This window comes from the organism of the source record quoted next, unplaced genomic scaffold (assembly GCF_019419815.1).
Source record: "Pyrus x bretschneideri cultivar Hongxiangsu unplaced genomic scaffold, Pyrus_bretschneideri_v1 Contig49, whole genome shotgun sequence".
Taxonomy (NCBI): domain Eukaryota; kingdom Viridiplantae; phylum Streptophyta; class Magnoliopsida; order Rosales; family Rosaceae; genus Pyrus; species Pyrus x bretschneideri.
The window spans coordinates 1,785,495-1,796,206 of record NW_025999786.1 but is presented as its reverse complement, the minus strand read 5'-3'; the positions used below and the strand labels follow the sequence as shown (position 1 = coordinate 1,796,206).

At 36.9% G+C, this 10,712-nt stretch overlaps 1 protein-coding gene across 8 annotated transcripts; it reads left to right on the top strand.

Annotated features, from left to right (window-relative positions):
• The first annotated feature begins 1,856 nt into the window (after nucleotides 1-1,856).
• LOC103931337 (protein HIRA) lies at nucleotides 1,857-10,247 on the top strand. Of its 8 annotated transcripts, none has more exons than XM_018643527.2 (12): nucleotides 1,857-2,042; nucleotides 2,937-3,127; nucleotides 3,265-3,394; nucleotides 4,635-4,913; nucleotides 5,251-5,502; nucleotides 5,578-5,978; nucleotides 6,112-7,087; nucleotides 7,755-7,965; nucleotides 8,145-8,385; nucleotides 8,492-8,614; nucleotides 9,104-9,221; nucleotides 9,594-10,247. In XM_018643527.2, the coding sequence occupies exons 3-12, from the start codon at nucleotides 3,287-3,289 to the stop codon at nucleotides 9,984-9,986; spliced, it is 3,102 nt and encodes a 1,033-aa protein (XP_018499043.2). In that variant the 5' UTR covers nucleotides 1,857-2,042; nucleotides 2,937-3,127; nucleotides 3,265-3,286; the 3' UTR covers nucleotides 9,987-10,247. The 8 variants fall into 8 exon arrangements, with proteins under 8 accessions (XP_018499043.2, XP_048424679.1, XP_018499042.2 ...); XM_048568722.1 differs by having other exon boundaries at nucleotides 3,247-3,394; XM_018643526.2 differs by having other exon boundaries at nucleotides 2,937-3,135.
• The last annotated feature ends 465 nt before the right edge of the window (nucleotides 10,248-10,712 follow it).

Genomic DNA, 10,712 nt, shown 5'->3' with positions numbered 1-10,712 from the left:
CATGTCCCTGGATTGACGGGCTCCGATCAGATATTGGATACCAGATCCACTTTCCTCCCTTACTTCCCCTTCTTCAATTGTTATGTTGGATCCCCATCGAGGCCAAGTGTTGGTTATTTTACATACCCCTTAACCTCACTCTCTATCCATATGTTACTTTATTTGTATATATTTGCAGGAGTTCGTGAAGGGACCTTAGATCTGGTGTCTATTTTCTCGATTCTAAGTTTGGCTTTCTCCGAGGATATGACAACGGCGGCGATGTGGTCTTTGCTGCTTGAGAGTAGGGTTTTTATTGTTTGTTTTTGCAACCTTTAGGCCCAAGCTGATGTGGGCCTCTTGTTGTTTCTTGGGTTGTCGCTCACATTTTGCTTGAGCCTTTTACTTTCTCTGTAGTTGTCTACCCGGTTCTTTTTGGGCCTGTACTAGTTTTTAATGTAATGAAAGTTATCTTCATGATAAAAGAAAAAAGAAAAAAAAATTCACTTTTTGGTTTTCATATTGTAATGAGTTCGGAAATTTTAAGCTCAAATTAATGTGATAAGGCACAATTGACCTAAACTATTAGGATGAGAATATTTTTGCTCACCATTCTTAAGTGAATGTGATACTCGTTACTTTATTTGTCACAGTTGTTTGAATTTAAACTTTGAGATCTGTGTAGTGAATAAACATAAATCTCAAAATTTAAACTCATTTAATGATCATAAATAAAGTGGTGAGTATTACCAACACTTGAGAATGCACTACAAGACAACAACTCATCTACCAAGACAATTTTACCACGGCCCTTACGAGCACCTTATAAAAAGTACAAATTAATTTTTTTACCACAAATTAATTTCGCCTGTTGTAAAATAATAGCGAATGATTATGTGCAAAGTTGCACGTTATAAATATACTAAACCATCATGAGCAATGCTCGTAGTCAATATTGTTATTATCCACATAACCATTTTGTTATATACAACATGCATATTGTGTGATAAAATCATACATGCTTATGAGCTCACCTAACATGAATTAGTGGGTTAAAGTTTTACAAGTCATTAGTTAACAGAGCAAAGTTAATGGTTAAGTTAACAAAATATCAAAGTGGCGAAAAAAATCAAAACCTAAGTATAAAAGTGAGATGAAAAAAGTAAATGTAGTAAATTACGATTGTAACAAACAGTAGTAAAATGCACACTAATATGCCTCAAAATGAATTTGCATAACATATACTAAAGAGTGAACTGCTAATTTAGTTCTTAAATTATCATTTGAGTGAAAATTAGATCTTTAAACTATTTTTTTTCTTCAGAAAAATTAGTCATTGAATTATAAAAATCTACTAATTACATCCATAATATTATATTCAAAGCTACTGTACTCAATTTTCCGCGAATTTAAGTCACGTTATTTGCATGCGATACACATCAGAGAGTAGATTGGTGATTTTACAAATAGTGTGTGGAGTTAACTTGGGAGGATAAATTAAACGTTAGATTTGCAACCTATATGAAATGTTAAGAGCTTATAGGCGAAAAAAGAGCGGTATTACACTCCAAATTGTGTCTAGTGACTTAGGTTGACAAAAAATTGGATAAAATAGTTTTGAATATAATAGTCAATATGAAATTAACAATTTTTAATGAATTTAGGAACTTATTTGACCGAAAAAAAACTAATTCAGAATCTTATTTTCGTTGAGATGATAGTTCAATAACTAAATCGACACTTCATCCTATACTAATTATCAATAAGAGCAGAAAATCACATGTGCCAAAAAGTTTAAGAATATTTAAACACTTGTAACATATATAAACTTTTGAATTCTGTTCACAACTTCCAATATTATTTCGATTCCGAAAGTTCTGAATTTCAAAATTGTAGAGGATCCCGTTCCCGAAATTTTGGATGGAAATTGAAAACGTTGTTTAAATACCAGAAACACCCGTTTAAGAGAAAGAAAGAAAGGACCTCACTCTCACAACAGTCTCTCAGAATCTCTCAAATCTCCCAATCTCTCTCAAATCTCCAGCCTCTTCTGCCACACAAAGGTATGCAAGCAATCTCTTCAAAACTTTCGATTCTAGGGTTTCAAATCCTCTCAATCTTCCTTATTTTATTTATTTTTTATGCGCCTTTGTTTTTTTCTGTGTTTTTTCGTTTCCTTTTTGTTGGGCGATTTGTTCAGTTCTGTAAACTTAAGGTTCAATGGTATTGTAATTTAATCGATTTGTGCTCAATGGTGCTCCTCATTTCGTTTGTTTTGATGCCAGACCCTAACTCCCACGCTAGGGTTTCCAAACAGGTTTGAAATTTTAATTTTTAGGGTTCTTGCGGATTCTAGGTACAATGCTTCATGGGTATTTTTTACTTATTGGCCTGTGATCGACCTTTTGTGGCGTTCTTCGATTCGTCAGCTTTGAATTTAGATTCAACGTTGCAGCACAGTGAGTTTTTTTTTTTACTGTGGAATTGAAATCCAAGGATTTCCTTGTTATTAATTAAGCTTCTCTATGGTTTCCTCAAGTTTGTTTTCAATTGAATTCGTGTTAAGCTTCTTGTTACCACATGCACGTGACACGATTCAGTTTAGTTTAGAATCCTATGCTGATTGGCGAAATTGGTAGGAAGGGATCTTCTAGGGTTACTTCCTTTCACAAACATATTCTTTTGTTATCAAATTTTGAATCCTGCCTGATGTGTGTTTTTGTGCTCTTTAATCTTCTTGTAATCAGAAAGCATATGAGTAAATAACTATGATGTTAACAACTCTATCCCTTCTATTCCTACGCAAATAAAAAGTAATTGACCCCAAAAATATTTCTATGATGCAAAAAATTCATCGTGGTTTGCAATTTTCCAAGAGCGGTTATCCCTTGATTTTCTCATCCTTACTCCTCTAGCCCAAGCACTAATGTTTGGCTTATTATATGTCATTAATGTAGGGTTTTCCAGCTCCAAACCACTGAATCTTGCATAACCTTCTGGCTTGGTGCTATGCCACGGCAACAAGTTAAAATCCTTTCTTGAGCGAGATCTTGTTTCTTTGTCTCAGCTGGCCCTTTGTGAGGCACTTTATAGGGCTTATGTTGGTTTAAAAACCATGAATTTGCATACCTGTTTTATATGATGTCAAGTAAGGAGGTGGTTTTTTTGTTTTATTGGCTTATGTTTTTGGTTTGTTAACTCAAATATGTCTTTTTTTTTATTTTTTTGTTGTTTCCCCTCCAGTAGTCTGAATTTTGGGATCATCAGGTGGTATTGTTTTGTTAGGTTCTGGAAATAAGTAGCAGAGATGATTGCAGAGAAGCCCAGTTGGATCAGACATGAGGGAATGCAAATTTTTTCCATTGACGTCCAACCTGGTGGACTTAGGCTTGCAACTGGTGGGGGTGATCACAAGGTTCAATTCCTCTCCTCCTTTTACTCTTGCTTAGGAAATGTAGGAAATAGGTTGTGATGTATATCTAATGATGTGTTTGGATTGTGTTTTTAGAAGGGGTCTGAGTTCTTATTAGGAATTGTGTTGTGTTAGTAAAAAAAAAAAAAAACAAACTGAAATAGGGCAGAGCTCAAATACACAGGAAAACGGTGGTTAATTTTATTGTTTGAATCACACTTTGGTTTCCTCCGAATCAGTGATAGATAAAACTAATTTTTTTATCTTACGTAACGTTTGATGAAAACAAATTAAACCATGTAGTCAAATATAAATCCACCATTCTAAATCTACGCAGCAGGATGCAGACTAACTTTTAAATCCATAAACTAAGGATCTTATAATTTTTAACGTTTTAGAGCATAACTTGTTTGTAGGGCTGCATCATTTTCCAGTTTGTGTTGGTAAAAGTTTCAGCAGGTATTTATTGAATATTTTTTATTTTCATTATGTTTCTTGTCTGCTAGTATGAAACCCTTTTGTGGGTTTTTATATATATATATATTTTATTATTTTTAACTAAGTTTTTCGTATTTCAAAAATGGTTATTGAAGAATTCGCAATTGAAATTGAAATGCAATAGATGAAAAACATTAATAGTTCAAGGTAGAATCTCATGTATGGCACATAACTCGTCTACTCAAAGTCTGAAACTGGTGTGGCAAAGGTCTACCATAGTTTTAAAGTAATATCTCCACTTTAGTTGTAGTCCATGCTATGTGCGTTCTTTAAGACCATGACGCTATTTCGGACAATATATGTTTTTCTTTCACAAAGTTAGACAAATATAAAATAAACTTCGTGTTTTTTATTTCCTTAATTGTTTTTAGTGTTCTGGACCTGAAGTAAATCATGTCATTGTATTTGTGCTATCATATTCTAGTACTAGAATTCATTGAAAATACTTTTCCATGAAAAATTAGAAAAACAACTCACTCCAAATACTTGAAAGGGTGGCGTCAATAATATTGAGGGCATTGTGTGCATACATTCAAATTTTTCATAAAACTATGTTTTATAATTCTTTATTGCACATGGTGTTTGAACACCAACATAATGTCATTGACGGACATCTTGTTTTAGACAAGTTTGGTCATAGTCACGTTTATATTTATTTTATGTTGACATTTGTTGCAAAAATTTACATGATATCATTTGTTATACCATGGAAGTGATTTATTCCCCCCCACTTTACTAATTACAGGTGCGGGTATGGAACATGAAATCCCTTGGCAGGGATTTGGATAATGAAGAATCATCAGCCCAGAGGCTACTTGCAACTCTCCGTGATCACTTTGGTTCTGTGAATTGCGTTAGGTGGGCTAAGCATGGTCGGTTTGTTGCATCAGGATCAGATGACCAAGTGATTCTAATTCATGAGAGAAAGCCTGGTTCAGGAACCACTGAGTTTGGCAGTGGAGAGCCACCTGACCTTGAAAATTGGAAAGTTGCAATGACTTTGAGAGGGCATACTGCAGATGTGGTAATGACATTGCTTTTACTATTTGGGAGTCAGACCACCTAAATAATTTCTTTCATCTTATAGTTTGTTGAAATCGAGTATGGTTTGCTTCATGAATATGATCCACCTTTTGCTCAAAAAATAAGGTCATCTTGCTTTCCGGGGATTATCTTGAGCTTCAGTGAATTGGGTCTTTGAAGTTACGTTGTATGATTACAGCTGCCCTACCAAAGAAAAAAACATGGATAATTTAGTTGTGTTTTATTTAAATTTTCCTAAAATGAATGCTATGGAATCCCGTTATAGTTCCTGGTGGGTATTGTCTTACTGAGGTGCTGTTTTTCCATGCTTAAAGTAGGTGGATCTTAATTGGTCTCCAGATGACTCAATGTTGGCCAGTGGAAGTTTAGATAACACTATACACATCTGGAACATGAGCAATGGTATTTGCACTGCTGTTCTGAGGGGTCACTCTAGCCTGGTTAAAGGAGTTACTTGGGATCCTATTGGCTCCTTCATAGCAAGTCAGTCAGATGATAAGACTGTAATTATTTGGCGAACAAGTGACTGGAGTCTTGTGCACAGGACAGACGGCCATTGGCAAAAATCAGTATGTCAATTGTGTCACTGAGGTTTCTTTATACAAGTTCAGATATCATTTTCTAACATGCTTGTGTTTCTTCAGCTTGGATCTACCTTTTTCAGGCGGTTGGGATGGTCCCCTTGTGGCCACTTCATTACTACCACTCACGGATTCCAGAAACCAAGGCATTCTGCCCCTGTTCTAGAGAGAGGGGAATGGTCTGCTACATTTGACTTCTTAGGACATAATGCCCCTGTGATCGTAGTGAAGTTTAACCATTCAATGTTTAGGAGGAACGTTTCCAATGCTCAGGAAAAAGCTGCACCTGTTGGGTGGACTAATGGTGCTTCAAAGACTGGTGGAAAAGAGAAAGAACCACAACCTTATAATGTCATTGCTATTGGGAGTCAGGACCGGACTATAACAGTATGGACTACTGCAAGTCCCCGACCCCTCTTTGTAGCAAAGCATTTCTTTACTCAAAGTGTTGTGGATTTATCCTGGTATGGTTTCCGTTTTCCTATAAAGATCTACCATTTAGTACTTTTTCATATTCTACATCATTTTAATTAGCTTTTTTATTCATTTTATGTTTATTCCTTTATATAATGTGTTTTTTTTTTCTCGTCGAAACAGGAGCCCTGATGGTTATTCACTTTTTGCGTGTTCTTTGGATGGTTCAGTGGCAACTTTCCATTTTGATGTTAAAGAACTTGGCAACCGTTTAAGTGATGCTGAACTGGATGAATTGAAGAGAAACCGTTATGGCGATGTTAGGGGTCGGCAAGCAAATTTAGCTGAAAGCCCAGCTCAATTATTGCTTGAAGCAGCATCCGCTAAGCAAGCCCCAAGCAAAAAAGTGGTTCTGGATGTTCAGCAAAACCAGACAGTTGTAAAACCTTCTGTCGATGCAACGGTTGCAACCAAAACTTCTGCAGATGGCTTAAATAAGGTTTCTATGCCTGCCAGAATTTCCAGTCCTGTGAAGCAGAGGGAATATAGACGCCCTGATGGTAGAAAGAGGATTATTCCAGAAGCAGTTGGGGTGCCTCTGCAGCAGGAAAATATTTCTGCTGGGGTTCAGACCCAGGCACCTGACTTCCCTTCTATGCCTTCTGATAGAAAAAACGATGAGAATGGGTTAATTGCAGCTGATAGTGGCATCAAAGAAACATCTGTTAGGGGAGCAATTGGCAGAAGCGCGGAAATAAAGGAGGGACATGGGGTAACTGCTAGAGCTATGATTACCAAAAGCCTTGTTATCGAGAAGGTTCCTGCCTCCACAGGTGGAGATGAAAGCATAGCTGTGGAACAGTCGGGGAATTTGAAGTCTTCTACTTCGGCAGGTTCTTCATGTTCCACTCTTTCAATTAGGGTGTTAGATAGGAAAGAAGGAGAAGGCAATGCACCGATTTGCTTGGAAGCTCGACCTCGGGAACACGCTGCAAACGACATTGTTGGCATGGGAAATACATTTATCATGAAAGAAACAGAAATTACTTGCACAAGAGGGTTGCAAACTCTTTGGTCAGATAGGATATCTGGGAAAGTCACTGTTTTAGCTGGAAACGCTAACTTCTGGGCTGTTGGGTGTGAAGATGGATGCATACAGGTGAAATCTATATTGGTTTTGCACTTGTATACGTACAAGTTTTCTCCTTTTCTTCGTTTTTTTCCACCAAGTGTTATTAGTAGATTTATTTCTCATTAAGTTCAAAACTCCACATAATATAATTCGATTTGTTTTCTAGGCAGTTGCACTCCTCATATCTCATTTAAAGTTTAGCATACTTATTACTAGAATATTTCTTTCCACAGTGACTTTGTGATACATTATGACAAACACCTTGGTACTAGGATTCTGATGCCAACTTATTCTTTTTAATCAATCTTTTATACTGAATTACCCTTAAGCTATAGCATTTTATTTCCTTTGCAGCATTTGATTTTTAAGTGATTGTAACTGACAAAGATGCTAATGTCCCATAGGCCAGAACTTAGCATTCGTTTTCTTTCAAGGTAGTTAAGAAAATCCATAAAAAAAGGTTTTGAACAATTAGTTAGCTTAAGCTCTTGGTTGGGCATATGGTTCATTCAAGGGGGCGGAATACCCTAAGGTCCTAATTCTCGAAAGTGAGTTCAATCTCCTTAACTATTCTGACAAGCATCATGCCATTTATGTTCATTATAGATTTTTAGATACAAATATATTACCACCAAGCTTGTTATAAGTGGTTGAATTTATTTAACTTATCAACGTTTTTGGTTCCCTTGAGTAGGTTTACACAAAGTGTGGGAGGCGTGCTATGCCAACTATGATGGTAGGATCTGCAGCAATATTTATAGACTGTGACGAGTGCTGGAAATTATTTTTGGTCACAAGAAAAGGATCCTTTTATGTATGGGATCTATTAAAGCGGAATTGCCTCCTCCATGACTCATTGGCATCTCTGGTCGCTTCAAACCCAAACCCATCTGCAAAAGACGCAGGTACAACATTGCACTTGTCTTTTCAACCCTTGAAGTGTCTTTTTGGATCTCTAGTTGGTGGATAGTCATAATCCATGTCTTGTCAGCATTCGGTCTAGATGTGCTTAACATCCTGACCACTGTGGCTGTTGGTATTGTTTTCTCCTTTTATTTCTGATCTTTTTATCCATGCTTTCCAGGTGTGATCAAAGTTATATCAGCAAAGCTATCAAGATCTGGTTCTCCTCTTGTTGTTCTTGCCACTCGCCATGCCTTCCTCTTTGACATGGGCCTGATGTGTTGGCTTAGGGTTGCAGATGACTGCTTTCCTGGGTCAAACTTTGCAAGCTCTTGGCATTCGGGTTCAACTCAGGGTGGTGAGCTGGCTGCTTTGCAGGTTGATGTTAGGAAATATGTGGCCAGAAAGCCAGGTTGGAGCAGGTTTGTACTGATAAATATGGAATTGTTAAGATTATAATATTTGCTGACCTGCATACTACAGTCTAGTATCCTGCTTTTGGAATTGATCTGTTTTACTTTCCTGTAGGGTGACAGACGATGGAGTGCAGACACGTGCTCACTTGGAGGCTCAGTTGGCTTCCTCGCTAGCATTAAAGTCAGCTAAAGATTATCGCCAATGCCTTCTATCATATATACGCTTTCTTGCAAGGTATTTCTTTTCTTTTGTGCTCGTATTATTAAATATAGGAAGACCTATATGTCCTTGCACTCCTGCTGCCCCTTTTTTGTGCTATATGTGCATATATTTCTACTAATGTTGAGTACTCTTATTATTATAATGTTCCTTGGTGGTTCTTCTCTTAAGTAATACTCGTATGCTATGCTTCTGCTTTTTCTTTTGTTGTTGGCATAATCTTTTACCCTTTATACGGCAGAAAACATGAGGGATGAATTTGGTTTTACAAATTTGACGCTAATTTGCTTATTTGGTATCTTGAAAAATGAGGTATATTTATGTCCTTGCAGTGGATGTTGCATGGGGGCTCTGCATGTCTGTTCTTAAGATGTGATGCCAACATTATATATGTATGTGTGTGTGGGATGTTTAACAATTTTAAAACTTTTGATGCATAATAACTTTAGCTTCTGCAGCAATATATATATATATATTATGACTTTTTGTTTTCACTGGTTTCAGGGAAGCAGATGAGTCTCGTTTACGAGAAGTGTGTGAGAGTTTTCTTGGACCTCCAACTGGGATGGTAGACGATACAACTTTAGATTTAAACAACTCGGCATGGGATCCTTGTGTACTTGTAAGACTTTCCATACAGTTCTTTAGGTGTCTTTTGCTATTTTTCAACCCATTTTTCCCCTAGTGTTTCTTACCCCCATTTGTTCTGTTATATGGCATTAATGATACACTTCTTGAGTCTAAATTTCTGCTGCTTTTACTCATTCTGGTTGCATGGTGAGGGTTAAGCAGTATGTGTGAGCAATTTGTAAATTTCACATGCAGTTTGGTTGATTGCAGGGCGAAATTTCAATGGTGTATATAACATGACACATACTCTTTTAACAATTGCCATCCAATCTTTGCGACTCGATTGTTACTAGGCTTTAGCTTTTTATTAAGCCTTTGGAAGGTTGTTTATACATGTTTTTCACTTGTGCTTTTGCTTTTGCAGGGAATGAGGAAACATAAACTTTTACGAGAAGATATCCTTCCGGCAATGGCTTCAAATAGAAAAGTACAGAGATTGCTTAATGAATTCATGGATCTCATTTCTGAATATGAAAGCGCTGAAACAAATATAGAGAAAAAGATTCAAACTTCGCTGACAGGACGTCAACCGGCAGCTGATGAAATGGACTCTGCTCCTTATAGGACAAATGAAATGGACATTGTACCTGCAGCACCAGAGAAAACGAAGTCTGTTCCTGCTTCAACTGACCAAAAGGACTCTTCCCAGCTAGCAACAGATGAAGAAAATTCTGCTCCGGTAGCAGAAGACAAAGTTAATTCAGATCCACCAATGGGCAATCAAGTTGGTGAAGCTGCACAAGATGCAGGTTCTTGAGTTTTTCATCTCGAAGTGCAGAAAATCAGACTTTCCAAATGAAGTGTATCATATGTAGCCAGCTTGGTGGATCTTGCTTGTACATTATTCGGCGTTATCTGAATTAAGGTGGTTTTCTCCTAAAAAAAACTTGTTGAGTGTCCTACTAGGAGAGCCTGCCATAAGGCGCCGATGAACACCTCTCTCTGTACGATTACGTTGTGTAATTTATTGATAATATTTTTTCTTAAATTATTCATAATATTTTACTCGTTTAAGGAATCAGGCTTTTTGGTTGCCAATAGTGGTTGGAAGTAGGCTGTTAAAAAGTTGTGATGGCTTTGTGGCTTCGGGTTTTAATTGAACTCCAAACGGGAAAGCCCCAAACCTAAATTGATCATCGTGGGTAATGATGCAAACTCCCAATTGAATGGTAACCACAAGCCCATGAACCTGCAAGCCATCAGTGTCACGTAGCTAGGTTACCACTCTATTCAAACGATAACTTGTGTACCTTATTAAATTTGAATGACAATCTTTTACATCACATGCTAACGTATTAAATAATTAGATAGGCTTAAACCGATCTCATCTATGAAAGCCACTATTGTTGATGCAAATTTTTGCCATCTTTAGTCTTGACGAAAATGCACTTGCAAAACAATCAACACTTTTGATCAAAGACCTAAGTCTCACGCGCCCACGATGTAAGAGGGTTTAGACCAATGAATCTCCAATGCCTAAGTC

Excerpts from the sequence above, each read along its gene's own strand:
- LOC103931337 (XM_009340792.3), top strand. The coding sequence starts at position 3,287 with ATGATTGCAGAGAAGCCCAGTTGGATCAGACATGAGGGAATGCAAATT. Across the intron at positions 4,914-5,250 it reads GAGGGCATACTGCAGATGTG|GTGGATCTTAATTGGTCTCC; the intron begins GTAATGACATTG and ends TGCTTAAAGTAG. Across the intron at positions 5,979-6,111 it reads AGTGTTGTGGATTTATCCTG|GAGCCCTGATGGTTATTCAC; the intron begins GTATGGTTTCCG and ends TCGTCGAAACAG.